This window comes from Lepisma saccharinum, chromosome 2 (genome assembly GCF_977018435.1).
Source record: "Lepisma saccharinum chromosome 2, izLepSacc3.1, whole genome shotgun sequence".
Taxonomy (NCBI): Eukaryota; Metazoa; Arthropoda; class Insecta; order Zygentoma; family Lepismatidae; genus Lepisma; species Lepisma saccharinum.
Window position 1 is genome coordinate 40495690 of NC_139230.1, and position 25497 is coordinate 40521186.

A 25497-nucleotide genomic window follows, 5' to 3' on the forward strand; every position below is an offset into this window, starting at 1 on the left:
TGAGCAGGAAACGTGTTTTTGAGCAGGCTGTTGGGAGGTGCCATAGCAATAGTTTATTACGGAATTCTCCCGATAAAGCAACACTGACGTTGGCCGTGCTCAAGGCTCCTTCCCCCTGTCCTTTTCCCCACCCGCCAGTGTGATGAGGTTCTACGCAGGTTTCTTTCCTTGTGGTTCCACTATAGAGGCGCCATTTTGTTTGTCCCCCAACAGCTAAATCATGGTATTTAAATGGACCTTTTTTCTCAAAGCTGTCTTGAATGGAGTTATGCTGCTCCTTACTCCTCATATCGCCACCCATCTGCAGCACAATATGCAGGATGGGATATGTATATATCCCACCTGACTTCTAGGGGTCTCCCTTATCACATAACGCAAAAGCAATTTTGCGTTCTGACGTCACCACAGAGTGCTTTAATTGTTATGCTAAATGTGTAAGTTGTTGGATTAGGCTTGTTAGGTTTAGTCTTTCTCTTCTCTTAGCATAAATAACATTCGCTGTGTATTTATGCTAAGGTAACCAAACCTAACTGACCTAACCTAACAATGTAGGCATCCCTCGTATGATGTCAGAACATGAAGTTGCTCTAGCATAGTGCAATAAAGGACCGACTTCTAGAGGTGAATGAACATTACTACTTGACCGCACAATGAATAAGTTAATTGATCAATGTTTTCTTCTACATTTATCACTTTCCTCTTTTTGATAGGCCTTTTCTATAACTACCAGAGATGAATTGAGTTGGTGTTTTTAGTCCACTTTATGCACAGTAAAGCTAATTGGGACTGGACCTACAGTTTAAAGTGGGATTCGAACCACTTGGTGCCTCTACCGGGTATCAAACCTGGGGCCAACTACATGATAAATAGCACCTCTGATAGCATGATATCTTTAGGAAGTACATTTCATTGATTTTTCTATACTACTCAAGTCAAGTAAATTGCCTGTGGTAAGGACTTACACTGGAAAACTTACTGACATTCCTGAAACTTGCACACTTTGCTGAAAAACTGCCTTGAAATGTGTATCACAATGGCTTTTACCTGTTTTTTTCTGCTTAACAAAACAAATATAAATAATAATGATTTTAGGGTGTGTTTTAATGATCCCATAATGGCAATTTTCTCCAGATTGTGCAAATCATAAGTTGTTTGCCACCAGGCAAGTTGTATGTTAAGTTGGCAGGGATGTTGCTACATTTTTCTATTACACAAATTTCTACATTCAACCCATGGTCTACCACATAATGCTGAAAAAATGAATGAGAAACACCCTAAATGTGATCAAAATGAGAGGGAAACATTGCAGGAAAGCTTAGGTTTTTGCTTGAAATCAGATCAAAACTAGTGCAACAATTGCATAATAGTTGATAGTTTTTCTCAACTGCCAGGCCTTAGCATTAGTTATACCGGGCTGCAGGAGGTTCTTGTAAAGTTTGCAACTTGCACCTGAGCTGGCTACCACCTGGAAAGATTGGAAAGATGGCCTTTTCCAGAGTACATATTCAAGGTGACTAGCAAGTGGGAAAACTGGAAATTGTCAGGGAATTTCAAAAGTCGGGGAATTTAACGAGAATTCAGGGAATTTTTATTTCTGCATGAATTAAGATTTTTAAATTATTTCAAACTTATCAAAAGTCGTGTGAATTCTTGAGTAACAGTAATTTATCAAAATACTATTTCAATAAATTTTTCAGTAGTCTCTTGTAAGTTTGTTTGCAGAGTTACCTTGTGCTTCTTTCCTCCACCACAGACGCCAGCACACGCGCCAATGTATAGACTCTATAAACTGGATGGAAACTCTGCATTTGCATACGTTACGAGAGCAGTAGCAGAAGTGTGTTACATGACCCAGCTGCCATGTGACACCATTCGGCAAATCACGTTCAGGTGTCAAGCAATTTTGAGACGTATTACCATTCACAAGACTACGACAGAAGGGTGAAATTACATTGCAGAAGGTGTTACGTGTTATAATGACGCAGAAAAATCAATTTTTCAAGTCAACTGGCTGCAGGAGCCTTGTTTTTCATCATGGCTAGAAAAAGTGCCAAATGATTTACATTCGGCCAAGTGTAAATTGTGCTGCAAGATTTTTACTTTAAGCAATATGGGTCGTCGTGCTTTGTCGAGCCATATGGAAAGCGTTAAGGAGAAAAAAATGTCAAAGAGTCAAAAGTATAAGTGCCTCGATTAAAGTTTTTTTGAGTGCAAGTGTGAGAAGTGAACAGGAAAATATTCCCTGTCTAAGTGAAGAATTCATCGAAGAAGGATACGACTTTTAAACCTGCTTCATCCAGTTCCTTTTCAGAGTGAAAATACACAAAGTTCCGATAATGTGCTTCAACCACAGGGGCTAAAGGCATCCCTGTTGAATGAGAGTGTAACTAAAGCTGAAATATTGTGGTGCATTCAGATCGCAATGACACACAGTTCTCTGCGATCTGCAGGACAAAATGTAAATTTGTTCAGTGTCATGTTTCCCCGATAGTGATATCGCGAAAAATGCAGCTGCAGAAAGATAAGATAGGTTATACCAACACCATTGCTTTTGGTAGTGGAACTTTTTTTTAAACAGGATCTACTTGAGAAACTTTCGAAGTGTGAATTGTTGGTCATTGGATTTTACTAATCCCTAAACAAATTAGAAATTACAAAACCCCTTATTCTATCAGCCAGAAATGCACATGGGCTATACAAGGATGCAATGGAAGAAAGAAGCAGCAGCTGGATGCATTGAGGACTGAGGCACCCAGGAAGAGAATGACAAAGTGAAGGAGCTGGAAGCAAAAAGGGCCCGTTTACTTGAAGAAGCAGGGAAGGAGGCTGAGGTCCTTGCTGAAGAAATTCAGAAGCTTAAGAAGTGAGAAAGGTGCTGCTGTGCTATGTGTACATAATATAAATATGTTTAGACAGACTGCTTATTTGTAAATAGTGAAGAATTGTGTATTGATAGAGGCATGCAAATTTTGTTTTTGACGAAAACACAAAATATGAAATAACATGTTGTAATATTCATTTTTCATGTTTCTGAAAGGTGTGAGGTGCATTTTTCTACCCTATTTTGTCACAAAATAATGCGAAATGAACTGCAAAATGCAAAATATGCTCTTAAACACGAAATTTACAGTTTATATACTGAAGGGACACTTTCTGAAGTCTGAGGAATCCTGTGAGTTATACAATTCATGGAAAATTGATTAATTCTGCTGCAAATATTTGAGAAGCAAAAATGGACCCCTTTACATAGGAATAAACTTAATACTCTGGTAACTACATAAATGTGCTATTAGAAGGGGTAAGTTTATTTTGTGTAATAAGTGCAGTTTTTAAATCAAATTTAGGATTATATTCTCAATTTTAAAACCAAAATGTCATTTTATATAGCACTTTTGATGTGATTATTTACCACTATAACACTGAAATTTTATTTTATTTACTGCTTTTGAACCCGAAATAGACTATTTATACAGACATTTTGCTTTTTCATTTACCAAAAATATGTGCCTCTATGTATTGATGATAGCCTAGAGTGAATGAGAGCAACTATGTAATCCCTGAAGTTTGATAATTGCAGCTTAAGGTAAGCATTATTTTAGCTAATCACATGTGAATACATTCATCTTCCAGGGTAGTCAGAGAAAATTTCTTGTCAACAGGGAAAATTCAGGGAATTTTACTCAGGGCTTTTGCTAGACACCCTGATATTGATTGACATGTAAGCTTAAAAAAAAATAGAAAGCTATGTACAAGTAAAATTGTTGGGATTGGGGCATCCTTTTAAAAAAAACAAATTTGCGTGGCCTTGAGCTCATGAAGATTGAGAATCACTGGTCTTCTACATATACACTTCCTTTCACAGGTAAAACTGATAACGTCTTTCAAGGAACATGTGCAATTTAATAGTCAGTAGAATATTTATCAGCAAATTTATTCAGTGTTGGTAACAATTTCATCAGACCATCGCTACTATTTATTTGTAAATTGCCAGAAAGTTTACTCCCAACAGTCACAAGTAGAGGTATGCATATAATTTTTGACTTAAACATGACATTTGAAATAACACACTGCAATGTTCATTTTTCATGTTTTTGAAAGATGTGAGGTGCATTTTACTAACATGTTTTGTCATTAAATGATGCAAAATCAACTCTTAAACGTGAAATTTAGTTATTTACTAACACTGCACTTTAAGTCTGAATTATCCTGTGATATATGCAAATCTTGGAAAATTGATTAATTGCTGCAAATATTTGAGAAGCAAATATTGACTCCTTTACACATAAATAGACTTAAGGGGGTTCTAAAGCTATACTAAAGCATAGGCACAAATTCATTTGGATAACGATACAACTAATAATTCAGTAAGGAAGAAATTTTCCGAAATAAAAGGTTGTTTTATTCACTACAATCTGGAATCCTTATAATATTGTTACGATTGAAGGTATTTAAGTAAATAAGAGAAAATATGAGGTTTCTGTCATGTTCAAACTGCAGAGTACAGATGGCGCTGAAGTGGTTGTTTGGTCAACTGGTGCATTTTTTCTTTTATGACTAGTAAGGGAGATTTCGTTGTGAAACCACAAATTCAGTCTGTAGCTGCAAGCATCTGAAATACTGTGTGAAAAAAATTAAAATATTTCGTACCTTCAGAAAGTAGTGGTTATATTAATGATTTTTGAAGTGGCGTTTCGTCGCAATGTACTTCGTGGTGTAGATTTTAGCAAACACTGTTACCATAATTTCGCTCATTTTTTTCTTGATTAGTGGGAGTGCTTGATTGGATAGGGACAAGTAAGCACTTGAACAAGAAAGATGGTGTGGTCCAGTGACTATGATACTTGTGCACCACACAATGGGTCTCCGGTTTGAATCTCCACTACAACACTTTTTTTTTTAAACTATAAAATGCAAGCTAATGTAAGTCTGTGAAATATTAATTGCAAATTTGATGACAAATTATTTTATTTTTTAATCAAATTGCAAATATTTTTGAAACTGCTGAATACCAAATTACTTTAATAAAGTTGAAGCCATGAAGTGAGATACAAATAAAATAAATGCTAAGTGTAGTCTATTTGAATATAGTGTTTCTCATGGAATTGATATCACTAGATTATTTGCTTATTAGGTTATAGCTATGCTATTAAATCTTTCCTCTAAATCTATACACAGACGCAAATGTTAATTTTGAAATTGTTACCAACCTCGTGCAAGCCCTCATTTCATAAAGTGATGTGTCTTGCAGTTTGCCATTTATATTCTTCCTATTAAAATTATAAATGATTTATGTTGTTTTACACCTTGAAAATTTGTGTAATTTTAGGTGTTTTGTACATGCGTAGTGAGAGAAAAAGATACCGACCTTGCATCACTACATTTATCAGTCCCTAACTATGCACAAACATTGCTAAGAATGTGACCATCCCCCCAGTAATAATATTTTTTTTTCTACAGAAGTCTGTGTTCAATAAAATGCTGTGGAAATATGACTTTATAGTCTGTATAATAAGTTGCCAACATGCTCACTTCCCATCAAAGGTAGATTTATTTTACAGTGCAGTGCCAACTAGTGTATGCCTAGAATGGAATTACACATTTCGAAGGACCATCATTATAATTTTGTTTTAAAATCTGTGTCTATGTATAAGAATAACAAAATTAATGTTCTTACGACCACTTTTAGCACATCATTTTTGGCCAATTAGTATCATCTCGATTTACATTTGTAGTATGCATACATTGTGTGAAAGTATAAATGTCTGTTTCATTTTTATTCTAGGATTCCAGAACAATCTCTCTCTACATACAGATTAAATTATACATATTAATAGGTGACAATGCAAACTTGTGTAAACAAACTCGAAATCATCTTTAGTTTTAAATGTAGAGGCATGTAATTTACAGTCACGTTGAAAGTAGGTATGGTCTAACAGCTCCATGTTTGGTCCCAAAGTGTGAAATGATTTTGTGAAGAAGGAAAAATGTAAGAAGTTTCTAGAAATCAGCGGGTCAAATCATGGATTGAAAATGCATGTTGTGTGCACTTCCCACATTCCATGTATTTGAGAATATGCATAGTTACATAATAATAATAGTTACACAAGATTAAAAAAAACTTACACTATCAAAATGCGGATTCGAACATACATGTTAAAGCTTCATTGGTAACTACAAAAAAGAAATAATAACTTCTTTGACCAGGCTCAAACATGCATCCTTCAGAACGTGAAGCCGTAACACTGACCACTCACTCACCTACCTACTGGTAGCTATGTGAGTATTTACTTATAATGTAAGTTGTTCAATTGTTTCATCACAGGTGAAGTTGACGCATATCTCTTCTTGCTCATTTTCTTTCAGATGCAGTTATTTTTTTCAGACCGCTAGATTTTTTAACCTCCTGCCACCTACGTAAATCTTTCTGCAATACATTATTGGGATGCAACTCCGAGAAATAGAATATCTTAGTTTCAAAAAACTTGAGGTGGTACTGGTGTGTTCAGTCACACACACGACCTTAAAATGTTTAATATTTGAAGTTTTGCTTGCAATGCCACCTTCAACCAAGCATAAACTTTCTAGACAAATAGTACTTACCCTTGATTCACACGTAGATCTGGAAACATGGCACTTGGTTGCTATGACAAACTGTGCTGCCATCTGTTATCAAAAAGTTAATCTTTAGTTCCCCCTTAAGAGTCTGATATCTACATAAATGTGCTATTAGAAGGAAAATGTTTATTTTGTGGAATAAGTGTAGTTTTTAAAACCAAATTGTTTTATTCACCATTTTAACACTGAAATTCCATTTTAATATACCCCTCGTGATCCTGATATGTGCCTAGTTTTTGTATTGAAATCTTGATCTTTTATTCATCATAAATGTGTGGCCCTAAAAACACAACCAATCAGTCTATCCCATTTTCTGCTAAATGTATATTCACAGAAATATTCTTAGTTGATTCTTTTTCTTTACAGTGTTATGCTTGTGGAAAAATTGGCCACATTTCAGTTGATTGCCCTAGTGGTGATCAAGAAGAAAAGAAGTGCTACTTGTGTAGCTCAGTGGGTCACATTTCCCGTGAATGCCCTTCTGGAGGTACATCTGAAGAGGAACCTGTCTGTTACAGGTAGGCAGCAGTCATTCCAAGAAGCAGTGTGATGCAATTTGTTTGCAGTTGATGTTCGGGATAGAACGAGATGCTCATTGCAGTTACAATGTTTTCCCACATTTTTTTCTTTTTTCTTTTTTTAGAAAAAGTTTTATTCGATATTGAAGATTGTCTATCCCATTTTTCCCCTTCAGTCAAATGCTACCTGTCATATATGGAAAGTGTGTTAATGTATATGGTGTTTATTTTTCAATAACAACTCTTTAAATTTCAGAAAATGAAATTTTAGTTTCTTTTTTAAAAAGTAAATGAATGTGAAATTTGATTTTTTTGTATGGATATTCATTGTAAAATATACATAGTTGTCATGAATTGCAGTGTAAGAGAAAATATTTTTTTTTGTAAAGAAATGAATTGTTAATGGAAATGAAATGCTTCGTTTTAGTTTTTTTATGAATATAAGCATTGTGGTTTGATTTGATATCAAGTTTCTTTTGGGGAGATAAATTAGAATGTTTGTCAAATGTTATTGGTTTTTATTGTCAGCTTGAAAGAGTGTAGTGTCAAATAGTTGCAAAATAAAGTCTGATAATGTTACAGAAATTTTTTTAGCCTGTTTTACCAAAGTAATTTATTTTCAAGCCTGGTATATATGTTTTATATTTAAGCATGCTTTGTAAGATTGTTTTGTGATGAAATTTTGTTTCTTTTTCAAATAAGCACTCAGTAGTAGAGAGACCTGCAAAAAAACTTTGGTTCAGTTTTTCCCTCTAAATTGTTAATGAATTCCAACACAACTGCTTGTTAGTTTTGAAATATTGGAATGTGTCTTGTGTTTATCAGAATATATTGTTTTTACGAACAACCATTTGTTTATGATTATTACAGCACTCATTTTGCATGTTGCGCTTAAGGTTTTAAACCAAAAGGGAAACTCATTTGACTTTATTGGGTAGACTATGTGAATAATAATGGCATCTTTCATAAAAAGAAAAGTTTCTTATCCTTTAAAGACATTGTTTAGGTTTTCTAAGAATCTGATGCCAAGGAATTTACAATACTGGAAATGTAAAATCTAGGAAAATTTAACATGTTCCTTAAGATGAATTGTGTTTCATAAAATAAATCGCAATGTTAAAAGTTTGTGTGATATATTCTGACAAAATCACATATGCAGTGGTGTGATAAACTCACATTCATGGACAAACAGAAAATAGGTATTTGCTTGGAAGGAAAAGAAATACTCACCAGGCATGTTATATTTTGCACAAAACTCATTTGATTGTCTTCATAATTTATTTACTAGCCTCTTTGACCTTTTACATGTATGTGCACACAAGAGCATGCCTGAGCATTCCCCCATACACAAGGAAAAGTCCTTATGCATTCATTAGGAGCCTATGGCTAAAAAAGTGACTTAAATGTTAACTTCCAAACCTACATTTTAAGGTATTTTGGACAAGTAAAATTAAATGGGAAAAATATAAAAATCTGGGAATGCAGAATTAGGATTCCACTGTCTATACATGTGAAAAACGTAGTATCATTAACCAAATTGAAAATTACCTGCAGAAAGTGAAGGAAGAAATCAGCATTACATATTTGGTAAATGTTTGTTCAGTAATAGCACACCGTTATAGCAACTTTGTAGCTTAACAGTGCTAAATTTGAATTTAGAATGCACTTGGAATCTTGATTCCAATATAATTTTGTGTTCTGATAGAGAAGTCATTCTGAAAATTTAATATTCAAATTTGGTGTTATATTGTGTATATTAAAAGTCAAATGATGGAAAAGGTGGTTGAAGAATGTAAAAATAAAAAAATCTAATCCAAACTAAGTTAGTATTAGTTTTCACCTAAAATTCATTGTTTGAATGATGTATAATTCAGGCATGCCTGAATGATTTTACTTACTGTTCCTGGAGAAGAGCAAAAGTAGACAATGGGAAACCTCATGAAAACTTAGTTGTCTGCCTCTTTTGCCATGAGATCATTTTCATCTTGTTAACCGTTACACCATAACCTTGATTATCCTTTCGTCTTGTTTCATAATGGGATTTCTTTGGCTGACTTTTTAGTATGGGATGTGTGAAAAATTGGTCAAAACTTTGTGGGGGAGGGGTAGTGTCCCTTAGCAAAAGGAAACAAGAGGATGGTGGAGATCAGTATATTGAAGCCAGGGAGAGGTATGGATTAGTAATGGGATGGTCTTCGTGCACATGGGAAGCAACCTGGAAGAATGTTTGGGTGTTCCTCCAGATCAAAGCTGCATTGTATTATGCCAGGAAGGCATAGAGGAGGTAGCACCACATTCCAGAGTTGCCCCCAGGTATCGGTATACAGAAATTAGAGGACTTTCATCAAACTGCTATACTTGAGTTGGATCTCTCGACTTTGAAATGGACAGAACTTATTCTCACAAATTCAAAATTTACAGTAAAATTTTAATGGGAATGGAGCTAGAATTTTTATTTTCATCAAGGGGGGAGGGGGAGACTCAAAAGTGCTTTAACTGGCCTTTTTTTGCATGTACTTGTAGTTCATTGTTGTAATGCATTTTGTATGTTAACTTCAGCTGTGATAAATGTTAAAGCTATGAGATCGGCAATGCAATTAATGTTTTAATTGTGTGTATTACTTGTATGGATTGCACATATCATTTGAAATTTTTGTTCATGTGATACATCTAATATTTAACGTGAAGTAGAAGTAGGATTTAAGTTACTTCTTTATTTGTAAAAATCGTTAAGTAAAATGAATTGTATATTGAGGTGTGAATTATATTTCCAGAATACATATTGAGCCTTTCACTTGGGGCCAACAGCCGTAGCTTAGTCTTTAAAATGAAACTGGAAGAAGCAGCTGTTCTGGTATCACAATTAAGAAAGTAAATGAAAAAATGGATAAATTGAAGATGTTGGGTTCACAATTTACATGACCAATTTAGGCATTTTCTACACTTTGTAGATGGTCTGCAACATAATCTGGATAAAATTTTCAATTTGACATGGCTCAACTGACACAATATTTTAAAATCAAACTGATATTGACAGCATTATATTAAAAAATACTCCTTGGCAGTTGTCCCGAAATGCAGGCTCATTGATTTTTTTTTTTTTTTACAATTTTTTTGTCCAAATTATTTAGGGTGTCTTTGGCACTCATTTTCATGAATATACCTGGCTGCAAAGAATTACTGTTTATTTAAAGCTTGTTTATTTGAGGAAACACGCTGTGGGATAGAGTTGCCAACTTGGTCACATGTAAAACTGTCATGTCAACACCAGAATTCTGGCCATTCATTAAGTCTGGCTACCACCACATAATGATTTCACATTAAATTGTGTTGATATGGTAGCTCCACCATGGTGTTTTTTTTTTTAAGAAAAAAAAAAAGAGGAAAGCAAGTCACCCACCAGTTTGGTGCCAATTTACCTGAAAACACCCCCACAAAGTTTGCGATCCGATCAACATTTTCTGTCTGTGCTCCAACTTTTTTCCCCCACAAGAATAACATGCCTAGAATGTAAGCATCCCCACTGAACCTGCTCTCTGACCATCAAAGGGTGTGATGACTTTATTTTTTTTAAATCTTGAGCTCACAACTGTAGTTCCCTCGGACCTAACCTGTGTCATTCATGACCAATTGTACCCAGCATAACTCCTTTACATTTTATAGGGGGCATTAAGGGACTTTTGACTCACCCAGTACTTAAGTTGCGACTTGTACTTTTTTTTAAAAAAAAGTATAAATTGTTATAATGTTATATATAAATTAGAGCTATACCAATACCCACCGATACCGATACCAATACTTGTATAATTCCAGTATAAAATGAAGAGGCTAGTTACCGAGTGAGTGTTACTAAGTTGCCACATCACTAGGCATGTATTTAGAAATATATAATTTGGGGAGCCAGTCCAAGCCAAGTGTCTCAGAAATATAATAATAAAAGTGTGTGTATTTTAATGTTAATATAATTATTTGTAATAATATGAAAATTAATTAATTAAAAAAAACATCCACCTATCTTATGACCACGATCTTCAAACAAGAATTGTCAATGAATGGTTTATTTCCTACAGCGTTAACTAAGCAGTTACATGCCTTCATGGTCATGTTTGGGTTCAGCTTTCACTTGCCTATGCCTTTGATCTTGCCATCTCCTTCCCAAGAGAGTGGGGTTTATGATCCAGTGTTTCTAGGAAAATCTATGAAACTTCTTGTCCTGGTCTTCCAATCTGTCACAAGGAAGGGTGAACGAACTTTTAGAAAGGACAAATGTTGCGACGAGCTGTTGCCTTTGCCCACTTTTCTAGCCACTGAAAATCTTTGGTATCGGTAAAATCAAATCAACCGATACCGATACATCGGTATTGGCTCAACCCTAATGTAAATCTCCAATGTAATGTTGATGCAATGAATATGTATTGTGGCTTGGACTCTTTCATGACCTTCTGCATACATTTGAGCTCAAGTTTAAAAGTAATCACTCAATAGAGCAGGTTCAGCAGGGATGTCTACATTCTAGGCATGTTATCCTTATGGTAGAAATAAACATGCATGGGGCACGGCTGGAAAATGTCACTTGTATCGCAAATTTCATGTGTGGGTGTGTTTAGGTCCATTGACACCCAACTGGGTGGGGGGGGGCTTACTAAATTCTCACATTTTGGGAATTTTGGACCAGGATAATGTGATACAATTAGTTGTATATGTGTCATATGCTTATCCTCTGCCAGTATATCATGCATACGCCACATACTTGAATAATATACAGTTTACTACTATATGTAACATTGCAGCTAAATGTGAATGTGCTCATCACAATGTTTTTCCTTTGCAATATATTGCTATCTTGTAGGAAGTATTCATACTTGATTACATTGTGACTGACGCTTCACTGTACATCTTGAACTACTCAATATATGGTGTATTTTACATAAATGAAAAGTCAGTTATATTTGTGCTATGCATGCCAAGTAAATTGTGAAATATCTTAGTTGGTCTTTGTGTCTATACCAAATTTATATTGTATGTTACATGAGTGATTGTCCAAATTGATATATCATGATTCATTAGTAGTTTGTTTTATACTTCTTCCTCCAGTAGTCATTGACTTGCTCAGATCAAATGTGTGATGCCTTGCAGTGCATCAAATTTTATTTGTAACTTATCAGTAGTGGCAAGCAACAAGCAGCATCTTTAGTGCTTTACTCAATTCTCCCATTGAAGGTTCTTGGTTTGAGGCCCAGATAGAGTGCGGATGTTTTATTTTTATCGATTTCATGTAATCATACTCATTTCGATTAACCTAGAGGTAGAAAGGTATTGTAGAATAAGAAAAAGACTTAGTTTCTGAGATGATAGTTGACGTGAATGGAGGCCATGGCTTAAGGGTATCTTTCTCCAGCTTTGCTCATTATAAATTGAGATGTAGCTCAATTTATGACCTTATAATATTTATATCAGGATATAAAATTACAACATATTGTAAATTGTTGGAGAAAGCAAGCAAGCAATACTTTTGTGTAATTAAAGAGAACCATCACGTAATGTGTTGCATTCCAAATGTTCTCAAGATACCAGGTTTCATCCCAATGGAGGCACATGGCACTATGTGTCAGATTATCCCATTTAGACTGTAGGCACAGCCCCAATTAGCCTGACGGTGTGTAGGGATGCCACAAAACATTCTTGTTTTTCCCTTTTTTCTTGCCGTATCAGAATTTATTTTGTACAGAGAGCTACAACACCAGGGGTCCCAGGTTCGAATCCCAGCCTAGACACGGGTGTTTGCAAGTTTCCCTTCATGAATTTTCATTGTATCATCATTCATTCTCATCTTTGCGATTAGCCGAAAGTGGCAGGAAAGTGAAGTAAAATAACCAAATCAACCTATTTTGTAGTATTTATTAATCATACATGTATGTGCTGTTCCTGGTTGTAGATTTTAAACTTTGATTTTTTAGTCAAGAGAGAGACTTCTCTTAAATTATTTGATATTCAGTTGGATGAAAGAATAGTGTAGAGGTGGATGAAGTATCAGGCAGGCAAATCGAACAAATCTTCCCACAGGTGTGAAACAGAGAGGTGTGTCACATCCCAGGAACATGTCACTATAATATTCACCTAACAGCTGTAGATACTGTATTCCTGCTTCTTTATTTCTGTACATATGAAGGTACGAGGGTCACTATTTATATTTTGAGCCTTGACAACACTGACTGAAGTTAGGTGCGATTTGACGTTTGCACGGAATCGTCTGGCATTATTGACCATAACATACTTCAAATGCTTTGTCAATAGCTTGATTTGTGTTGTTTATGTTGCCTTGGAGATTGCGCGACAACAATAAAATGAAATTAACTCGTGAACATTTTCGTGCGATGATTTTTTATGATTTTCGACGTGGATTATCAAGACAAGAGTGCATCGATCAACTTACTTCCACATTTGGCGATGAAGCCCCATCCTTTGCCACTGTGGTATAACGAATTTAATCGTGGCCGCCATTCGCTCACCGACGAGATTCGCGAAGGTCGTCCAAAATCAGTTGTTGTTCAAGAAAACATTGATGCTGTGCAAAACCTAATACTGCAAGATCGTCATGTGACATACTGTGAGATTGAGGCAACCATAGGCATTAGTTCCACCAGCATATATAAAATATTGCATGATCATTTAGCTGTGAGAAAGGTATGTTCTCGTTGGATCCCACACAATTTGAGAAAAACTCAAAAAGATGCTCGCTCGCGTCAATTGGTGCAAACAAATGCTCAATAAATACAATCGTGGTGCTTCAAAAGACGTATATAAGATTGTAACAGGTGACGGATCATGGATATATGCATATGAGCCGGAACATAAACAGCAGTCGACTGTATGGGTGTTTCAAGATGAACCCAATCCAACAAAAGTTGTTCGCACTCGAAGCACATCGAAACAAATGGTCGCCTGTTTTTTTGGGAAAACTGGTCATGTGGCAACTGTGCCTTTAGAGGAACGTAGAATGATCAACTCTGAATGGTACACAACAATTTGTTTGCCAGAGGTCTTCGGTCAAATACGGAAAACAAACGAACGCCGTCGGATCATTCTTCATCAAGACAATGCCAGCTGTTGCACATCTCGTCTAACAACCGACTTTATGAACAGTCAAAAAATCGAATTGATGGGTGATCCGCCGTACAGTCCTGATTTGGCACCCAATGACTTCTTCTTGTTCCCTAATGTCAAGAATAAATTGCGTGGACAATGATTTTCGTCGGCGGAAGATGCCGTTGATGCGTTCAAAAACCATATTATGGAGGTGTCTCAAGAAGATTGGAAAAACTGCTTTGACAAATGGTTCGAATGAATGCAAAAGTGTATTGACCATAAAGGAGAATACTTCGAAAAACAATAAAGAAGTTTTCAATGCCAAATTCGTGTTTTTACATTGTTAGGCTCAAAATATAAATAGTGACCCTTGTATGGATTGCATACTTGAGTTATAATACAATTATGAACTATGAATCAGTATGTAAAAGAAACAGTTGCATTTATGAGAAGTTTTAAAATGCAGGCAGGCTTTTCAAATATGCAGATCATCATAAGAAGAGAACTATTTTGGAGGGGTAAAGCTAGACTTTCAGAGGAAGTAGAAGAAAATAATTTTACACACAAACATCTTCGTCAACAAGTCACTATGATCACCACAATGAACAAAAATGAATAGACCAATTCCACTGTACACCCACAACCGTTCAAAGTCATTTGAAAATTGTTTAATAGTTAATCATAAAAAGACATGTGCAGGATTTAAAAAAACTAGTGTTGCCAGGTACTCCCAAAAATATACTCGCGTATAGTTGAGCATTGTTTACCTGGGAAACTGTAGTATCTAGCATTCTGCTAAATTTTTTTTTTTTGTTTCACATCCACTTTTTGCCCAGAGGGGCTAAGTAGAACTGGACATACATATTAAATTGGGATCCGAACCACCATTTAATGTGCCTCTGCCAGGGATCAAACCTGGAACTCTTTGATCACAAGAGCATTCTGATAGGCTAGAAGTAATTGCCCATAATGCTACTTTTTTGTCTAATGCAATTCAATTTTTTTTTATGATAAACTATTGAACAATTTCAACATAACTTTACAAGGTGGTAGAACCATAAGATAAATTTTAGAATTTTTTATCCAATTTCTTAAATTCTATGTTAAAACAATGTCTAACTGAATGCCAAGTGCGTAACCACGCCACTCAGGTTGTTGCAGGAACCTTTCTGCTAAAAGTCATGTAAAGAATTTGTTCCAGAAGACAATTCTATGATTGGCTGGTGTGAATAAACAACTTTAAATATATACAGGGTTATTACAAATGATCTTCCCAATTTCAGACACACGTAAAACACGTTAATGAAACTCTGATACAAAAAGGTTGTATCAATGTAAAGTTTTTTTTTCATGACCTCACAAGTGTTCAATGTGAGCCCTTTGCATGGACCCCTTCCACTGTTTCCTTGTTTACTGATGGTGGCCAGTGCCCCTTTCTTTAAAATCAGAGTACCATTTACGAATTGAATACCCACTGGAGGGATCTGCACCAAATTTTGTATGGAAATGTCGCTGCACATGGATAACAGACTGGTGTATGCAGTGGTGGTGGTTAGGGTGGGCTTGCCCCCAACCCCTCACTTTTTGCCACTTGCCCCCACACCATGCTAACCTATGTATCAAGGGAAATCAAACTGTCCTTGAACCCTGTTTTGGAACCCAATCACAACCACTGGGTGTACGTGGAAATCTAACACACAAAATGCTTTCCTGTCTGCACAGGCAGCCATTTTCTCGTAGTTATTATGCAGCAGTGTTACCAAGCATATCTGAAATGATGTGAAATATAACTTTGAGTTACTCTTTACATTGATGTAACCTTTTTGAATCTGGTTTCATTAAACGTGATTTACATGTCTGAAATCAAAAAAGATCATTTGTAATAACCCTGCACAGTGGAACCCTGATTTTACATTCTTGGATTTTACATACATTTAATCTTGATGGTCTCAAAGTAGCAAAATGTTATAAATTTTACATTTTCCTCCATTTTAAGTTTTTTCAGCTTGGTCCCTGAAAAACATAAAATTGAGGTTCCACTGTAGTAGTGAGCATGTGTTTCTAAAAGAACCAACAAAAGATTTAGATGTAGGTGAGTGGAACTGTCAAGGAGACATTGGAATGCTGTGTGTGTGTGTGTGTGTCATTGAATGATAATGATATGTGGTGTCCAGTATTTGCAACTGACACACTCCCAAGAGTTGCATGATTTAACCCACACAGGATAAGTTTTCAGTCTGGTTAACTGCATTCATGAGTGAAACTTATTTTCTTTTTAAAGCTTTAAGGGATGACATGATATAATGAATTGCAGCACTACCTGCTAATCAAATGTGATGCTAAAGTATACAGCTAAAATGGGGATAAAGTTCATTTTTGAACATTTGGACAGCACTGATATGTTTTATAGCTGTTAAAGAAAATGTTCATCGGAAACTCTAAATATTGGCTTCATTGAGCACTGTGAATTTTGCATGTAATGTAAAAACTGAAAACCCTCACATGAATTTTTGATTCATAATTCGTGCAGTAAGTGAACAAATTTGATTCCAGTTGGCCACAATTTTTTCTCAGTATAATTCTATGTGATATGATTTAAAAAATTCCAGCACATAACATTTCTGTTGAATTGATCATTGTAGATGTAGAATTGAAAGTACACCAAATATAATAGGCAAATTGTCCTGCCATGTTCATTCAATTTTCTGCAATGTTGGTTTAAACATTTGAAACAAACAAAAAACTGACGGTAACCTTGCTCCAGCATAAGTATTCCCTAAAAGAAAAAAATATGGATGGACAATTTGCCTGTCACCTTTGCAGCTGATTGTATGCTCCTGTTCGCATAAAGTGGCACATTGCAGGGTTGAACAGTTGAAGCATGTGCCACTTCATCTGAATGGGAGTGTACAAGTTCCATGCTTATATCTCTGAACATAATACTACAGTGTGATATTTTTTTGTACATTCATTCACTTTTCCATGCCTACTTGCTATGCCCGATTTGCATCTTACTTTCATGTCATTTTAACTTTGTCAGAGGTTTGTGGAAAAAAGTTTTAAAAAATGCTTTGATTTTGGAACTAAAAGAACGTGAATGTTGTAATGTTTACTTATTTGACCACAAGCATGCACACTTCAAATGTGAAAGCAGTCTGCTACAAATGAAATTTATGTCTTAATATTTAGTTCATTAATACTATAAAATTTCATTCTATTGTCTTTTCTGAAATGTAATTTTCCAAATGCATTTAGGAACCTTGGTGATCTAACATAGCAAATTACTAGCATTTTAAATTGTTTTTTACAATACAAGTTATACCTCAATTTCTGCAACAAGTTGAATTCTGTAGAACCTTACATTGAGCTACAAGGATACTGCATTAAGTGCACATCAGAAATGAAGGAAATAGGATATACTAACCAAGTCACTCAGCATATCTTCCTTTCTTCAAATTTAATTTCTTTTCCTACAATTAAAATAATTTGCCATTTCCTCCTCTTGTTAAGTACAACCAATGTTAAATATTTTTTAACAGTAGGCAAATGATATATTGTTCATTTACGCAATTTTCCTGAATGTGATGTTCCAAGAATTTAAACGAAAATGTCGACAGAGAAAACAATTGCTCCAGCATCAGTGTGATTGAATGCCTGAAAAGAATATACATTGTCAAAGAAGAAAATAATGAAAATGGTAATGGAAAATTTGCATACCATTATCTTAGCCACTGATTGTACTACTGCAAATATTTGAAAGGTATATAGCATATTCTGCAGTATGCCAATCACTGTTCAGTTTGAATGTTCATAGCAGTTTTGTTCATACCACATATTCAATTCATTTGCATACTGTACAATTTCAATTAAGATTAAGTTTCTTAAGATTGTTTTTTGAGTTTCTTAAGATTTTGATTCAATTCCTATAACAAATATTTTAATACATATACTGCACAGCTCTGAAATCGATGCAAGTTTGTCAGATTTCACCTTTTTGTATGTTGTCGGAGAAAAGCTTTTCCCCCTAGCATGCAATTTCTTGTAGAAGTAAAATTATAAACTAATTCACTTGTCAATACTTCTAAATTAAGTGAAAATCTTATTACTAGAGTAAATACCAATTTAATAGAAGTAAGATATTTATAGTTAGAAAATCGTACGATTTTGTTTAAATTTTTGCTGCAATTATTATTTATGTAAAATGCAAAAAAAAATTATCTTTGTAAAATTATCCTGCTTCAGTTTCTTAATGAATGTGTGTAAATTCATGTATGACATAAAGATTTGACCAGAGTTTGTGTTGAACCAAGACTGAAGATAAAGGGTAGCTAGCAAGGAGAACATAATACCATCACAAAACAATTTGCAAGCATAAATGTCATGTTTGTTGGGCAATATTTGACCAAAATTGTACTATAATGCAACTACTTACAACTGCAATCTTTTTTTCTAATTTTCCTAATGATTTGTACAATGAGGAAAAAATTACCATTGTTATGGAATCATTAAAACACACTAAAATTCCTATAATTTATGTTCCATTTTGGCAGACAATCCAGGCAATGGTAAAAAGCTCCAAAGGCAATACATGATGCAAAGTTGTTTTTCACTATACATTTTAAGTTGTAGGAATTTCAGCAAGTGAAGTCCCTAACAATGGAAAATTCCTCCTGACTCTACTCTAAATGATACATAATGAGATGATGTGAACTAATCATCTATTAATAGCATTCCAATATTACTGTAAAGGCTGCAATGTACAGAATTGTGATGCAATTGTTACAGTTTTGTCATGGTGTAATGTGCAGAAAATAGCATATAGAACAAAATTTTGCATCCATTTAGATTATGTAACAAAAATTCTATGTAACATTCAAGAGTATAGTATGATTATTTAATTTTAAAAAAGGGGCACCAGCATCAAATCTGCAACACTGAACATGGTAAGGTGATACTAGAAGTACGAGAGATCAAGGGAAAAGAGTGATTAGTTCAGAATCAGACTGAATAAATGTGTGTTTGATCAGTGCAGGAGGACATGAAATTTGGCCTTGTACACATTCCATGTCATGCTGTTTGTGGTATTTTTTATTTGACTCAGATGTGCTTTAGATGCAACATAATTCTCTCTCCTTAAGAAGTCATCAAAAAACTGACGGCAAGTAACTAGGATGATGTAACTAACCCTTTGCAACAAAATATGTTACCTTTCATTGAGGATAGCATTTAAAATTTTGTTATTTTTTTGTTGTTGTTTGCTGTTGTATACATAGTGTTGTAAACAAACATACAATGTAGGAAATAATTCCTGAAGCTTTCCTGGCGGCGAATGTTGGTGTGATTTTCTTGGGATATCAACCAGGTGATTTCCGGATAGGCTTCCGAGGTTTCGAAAGCTAACGTCGCTCTTATCTTCAGGGATTGAAGACAATTTTTTTTTTGATTGAAGATGACTTCAATCCCTGAAGATGAAAGTGACGTTACCTCTGAAATGCTTAGAAGCCTATCTGGAAATCATCTGGTTGATATCTCGAGAAAACCTCTCATAAAGTTTAAGAATAATACCATGTCTGAATTGGCAGCTGCTGTTGCCTACAGCACTGTTTCACCTGCAGAATCCCCCTGATGTTATATTCCGAATCTGCACCGTAGGTGGCATTTTGTGAGGTGGAAGGTGTGACAATCACTATGCTCTGCAGTTATACAGGAACTTTCACTTTGTACAGACATTTTATCGATAACATTGCTTCTTTTACAATTTTTATAAATACAATCAATCGCATGCTACAATTTCAATTTATGCCTGCTGGGAAAAGTGACAACTGTACTGCGAGGCAGTACATAGGTTCGGATGACTTTGACAGCACAGAAAAGCAATGGAGAAAAATGCAATGATGCGCTTGCTGATTAGGACATGGCCTAAGACTAATTAATAACTCATACGAATAAAACTGAGCACTTGGTTATTTCTTAACTTCTTTTGTACTCCATTTCATGTGAGAAAAAAACAATCTTATCTCATGGTGAGCATGAACTAATATTTTCATGGTAAAACGGAGCATGTTCTCAGAAATGAAAGTGCTTACATATATGCACACATACTTTCATGAGCATGCATGTATGTATATCACCAGGTCATAAAACTGGTGATTCGTATGTGATAAGTCATTAGTGTAGAAGCTATGCAGGTTAAAAATTGTATTTATTCTATGAATGTTGGTGACAATGGTAACAGTAGCATGCAGCCTCCCTAATGGTGCAGTGCTAGCATCGTCACCTTACAATCAAGGATCCCAGGTTTGATACCCTGTGGAGGCAAATAGTGGTTCGGATCCCACTTTACACTAGGTCTAGTCCCAATTAGCCTTACTGTGCATAAAGGGCCTCCCCAATGTCACAGTGGTAACATCGTTGCCTTGTAATCTAGGGGTCCCGGGTTTAACACCCAGTGGAGGCACATAGTGGTTCCGATCCCACTATAAACTGTAGGTCCAGTCCCGATTAGCCTCACTGTGCACACAGTGGACTTAAAACACCAAATCAAACCTTACTTTGCATAAAGTGGACTTCAAACATCAACTCAATCAATACATTAGCATGCAATGTTAATTTGTCATTACCCATTGCCTAGTATTTTATGCTATGAGGTCTCTTAGAAAAGTAATGAGACTGATTTTCTGTAAACGATGAATTTTATTCTTTTTACAAATCTAAGTTATCCCCTTCAAATTAGTTCCCTTGGGCAGCTACACAGTGATGGAGGCATTGTTTCCATTGTTCCTAGCAGTGCTGGAAGGCTTCTGCTGGAATACCTTTCAGCTTATCAGTTATGCTTTTCTGGATATTATCCAAAGTATCAAAATGGCTCTCTTTCAAGTGGTTTTTGAGCAAGGGGAATAAAAAAAAGTATCGGGGACTGAGATCCGGCACGGCAAATTGGGGGGCTGAGGAACCACAGGAATGTTTTTTTGCAAAAAATTCATTTATGGAGACTGCTGGGTGACATGGTGCATGGGAACAATCTTGGCGCATACTTTTCTCGTGTCCAAATCTTGTGTTAAAATTTGATGGACAGTAAACACGTTCAAATTTAACTCTCTACTGATCATTCTCACCATCAATCGATGATCTGACCTCACAAGAGACTTCACTCTTTCCACATGGTTATCTGTTTTTGAGGTTGAAGGTCTTCCCGCATGAGGTTTGTTCGTCTTCCACTTTTTCTCGGCCTTCTAAAAAGGACTTGTGCCATCTGAACACTTCTGCCCTGGATAGTGCATGTTCTCCATAAGCCCTTTGTAACTTTTCATAAGTCACAGTAGCGGATTCGCCAAGCTTTACACAAAATTTGATGGCACAATGCTGCTCAAACTTTGTCAGTCCATTTTTGTAAAACACCTCACAAACACAACTTCACTTCAGATGCTCTCAACAATTGTGTAGCAACTGTAGGTGGAGACAGCAGCGTTGCTGGTTCATGCACAGTGTTGCCAGTCTCATTACTTTTCTAACAGACCTCGTATACTTATTCTAACACTGTGTTTCGAGAGAGCGCCTCTTCTCTCATCTTGAGGTGAACAAATTTATTTTGCCGGTGGTGAAAATTGAACCTATGAGACACATAATTTTTACTACAAACTAACTACTCCCAGAATTCTGTACCAAATGGAGCAAAAATTAGTACAGAATTCAGGGGTGTGCCATGAAGTATCTAGAACAATGGATTTGTAGTAAAAATTACAGGTCTGTCGTAGGTTCGATTCCCACCACCGGCAAAATAAATTTGTTCACCTTAAGACAAGAGAAAAGATTCTCTCTTGAAATATAGTGTTAGTATAAGTATAGTTTAAAGCACTAAACAATGGGTAATGTCAAATTAACATTGCATGCTAAAATTTTATTAATTAAAAAATGGGGCACATGGTCACTTCTTCACGTACTCTGCTACTGTTGGAGTAAGTGCTTATGAGCACCTGTTCATTTTTATTAATATGAACAATTTAATTTGTTGATGATTATTTTATAGTGAGACAAGAGTTAAAGGGCTTACTGGTAGATAAATTAGTAGAAATAGGATCTATATTGGTGATAAATGTGTAATGTTACATCATGCAACTGCCCACAAGACCTGTAACATGGCCAAAGCACCCACAGGAGCACCTTTAATGTATGCAAATCAACAAGAATTTATGCAACCAAAACTGATGGATATTAATTACAGCAAGTACATATTTTATAGGGGGCAGACAGAGTTAACGAAGAACACCATACATGTCATTTGTCATAAAGGAAGATGCAACATGAGATGGTGAAAAATTCCACATGCACATATCACTCTACTTCATTGAAATGCCAGAACAGATGAACGGATGTTTTTTTGACTCGTATGCATGCATTTTACGATGACCGGACTTCATTAAATGAGACTGTCCCCTCTTAGCAAAAATATCCACTTATTTTACTACCCAGAAAAATTAAAGTTCAACATGTTAGAGTATGGAGACATCATGTACTGTGACATGCATACTGAAGCATAAGTTTTTATGGTGGTGAACTGTTAGTTCTATATAAAGTAAGGCAAATTGAAAATGAACTTTCCATCAAGTAATGTGTTGAACTTCAATTTTCCTGTTTGTAGGAGTCATTTACAACATTTCTAAGTATGATGTAAGTGATGTGATTATTTCTGCCTGGTGTGAGAGTCAGTTTGACAAGAGTTGTTGCCTTCTTACAATGTGGTGGTAGATAGATGTGTACAAAATTTTCACAATCTCATGTTACATCTTCCTTTATGACAAGTGACATATATGTTGTTTCTTACATAAATATGTCTCTATTGACCCCCTTTCAAATGAGCCCCTGACCCCCTGATTTTTACTTCATAAATTTTAGATTTTCTCACATTATACATTGAATCCTCATGGTCCCAATGCTATACAATTTTCCTAGATTTTATATTTCCCCCCCCCATCTTAACTATTCGCATTATGGTTCCATGTATTTGGTTGCATGAATTCTCACTGGTATAGAGCGACCACAAGGAAAAGAACCTTCAGCCAAAAATCTCCGTGCACCTTCCCCTCCCATCAGTTCAACTTGGGCCATAAGGAAGCATGCTCCACACTACCCCTTCCCTCCACAGGGGGGGTATGATGTATAGGAATCGCATGTCTGCACAGGTTCTTTTGCCTGTGGTTCCACTATAATGATACTTATCACTGCATGGTTGCGAACATTACAGATGTACCCTTCTGTTGTTTTGGTCCTGTTCCAGGAGTTGCAGGCATTTGATGAATGTGCCACTGCACAACTGTTACTTTTACCCCATTATCACCCTGTGCTGAATGTTTCATTGTCACTCTCATTGGGAACTTCACAAGTTTCCCTTGCGATTCGTGTATTATTAGAAGATAAATGTCATCCTGGTTCCACATAAATTACATTGATTTAATGCACTTTCAGTGTCAGTAAACTTCATATCAGTACTTTATTAATATCTGTAATATCATAATGTTGACACAACCCTTTAGTTTGTTAGTATTTAACATAAAATATATGAGAGAAGGGGAGGTAGCTAATGTATCTAATAAGAAATAACAATTGCAACCTACCACACCTCGTTCCCAACTCATGGTCTTGTGATGATGCTTGGTTCAAGTCCCAGAAGGAAAACAAACTAATTATTAGTGACTATTTTTTATTAAAATATTTCTCACACAAGTGTGCGTTGGTGATACAGTATGTAACATTGTTATTCTTACACATAGAATTTCCGAGGAAAATATGACATATCTACTAATACATATAATCATTTTCATATGTACCTGGAAATTAATGTTAATGAAGGTTTCACCAACAAATGTCAATAAAAATGTATGTTCAAAGTGTATAAACAGAGCATATAATTTGTGTGAAAAGAGAAAAACATGCTGTTTCATGCAACATTGTTATTTGTACAGGCAAGAGTTTCAATCTTCCTCGCATACAGCACCACAACTATTCGGGCGATTTCGTGCAGTTTGCAACTTGGTAACAAGTTTGAACATGCAGGTACGCTTCCCGTCAAGCGGAATACTGGCATAGGTATTGTTGTAGGCCTATCGTCTATCTATCAGCGTGTTTGAAATGGGCAAGGTGAAGGAACTTAGTTCCAATCTGAGGGATGTTATTATAAATTTGGCCCTTAGAGGTTATTCGTTAAGAAAAATTGGACAAAAAGTCAATAAATCACACTCCACAGTTCAATACACAGTAAACAAATTTAGAGAGGAAGGTTTAACACAGAATGTGCCAAGAAAGCCAAAAGAGAGACGGTCAAATAAATGTGATGAATGCTTTATTTTAAAAAGAGTGCGAGAAAACCCCCGGCTAAGTGTTCCTCAGTTACGACCATTAGTAGAAAATGTTGCTGGCAAGATGATGTCTGATCAAACTGTCTGAAGTGCCTTGTGGAAGCATATGGATATCATGGCAGAATACCATGAAAGAGGCCGTATGTAAATAAGGTGAATCGCAGGAATAGACTTTCATTCGCAAAAGAGCACATCCACAAGGACCAGGAATTTTGGGATAGTGTTATATGGTCAGATGAGTCCAAGATTAATATATACAGGTCAGATGGGATAAATAGGGTCTGGAGAAAATCGAATAAAAACAATGATCATATTAACACAGTTCCAACAGTTAAACACGGTGGTGGGTTATTAATGATTTGGGGCTGTATGTTGTCCAAAGGTGTTGGTACCATCCAGTTTATTTATGGTATCATGGATGCATATGTCTATTTGGACATATTGAAGAACAATGTAAAGCAGAGTGCCCAAAAAATGGACATTCCGCCTATCTACAGATTCCAACAAGACAATAACAGTAAGCATAAGGTGCAAGTTAACATGAATTGGGTAATATGGAATGTGCCCAAACTACTACAAACACCAGCTCAAAGTCCAGACTTAAATCCCATTGAGCATTTATGGGCAATTGGAAGAGGCGAGTCCATAAAGCAGGCGTCAATAAGCTCTGAAACATGTTGGATACTGGTTAATTCTATGAGAACAGGTGTCAAGCAGTAATTAAAGCCAAAGGATACGCATCGAAGTATTAGAACTGTCAGTCAATTTGCTCTGAATATACTTTTTTCTTTTCTTTTATATTATTAAGTGTACGAATAGAAAAGTTGTACAAAAAATGGCATGTTTCTCTTTCAGTTTTATTTAATTTATTATTGGTTATACAGAATTTGGGTAAGATTTTATGTTCCTAATGATATTAGTTATTG

At 35.6% G+C, this 25497-nt stretch overlaps 1 protein-coding gene across 2 annotated transcripts in view; it reads left to right on the forward strand.

Annotated features, from left to right (window-relative positions):
* LOC145984011 (uncharacterized) overlaps positions 1–25497 on the forward strand; it is a 122197-nt gene that overhangs the window by 84024 nt on the left and 12676 nt on the right. For both annotated transcript variants that reach the window (XR_014441274.1, XM_083117317.1), the window contains exon 5: positions 6982–7133. Coding sequence is in view for 1 of the 2 variants with exons in the window: in XM_083117317.1 (XP_082973443.1) it covers positions 6982–7133 (152 nt within the window). In the remaining variant the exon portion in view is untranslated. The remainder of the gene's footprint in view (positions 1–6981; positions 7134–25497) is intronic.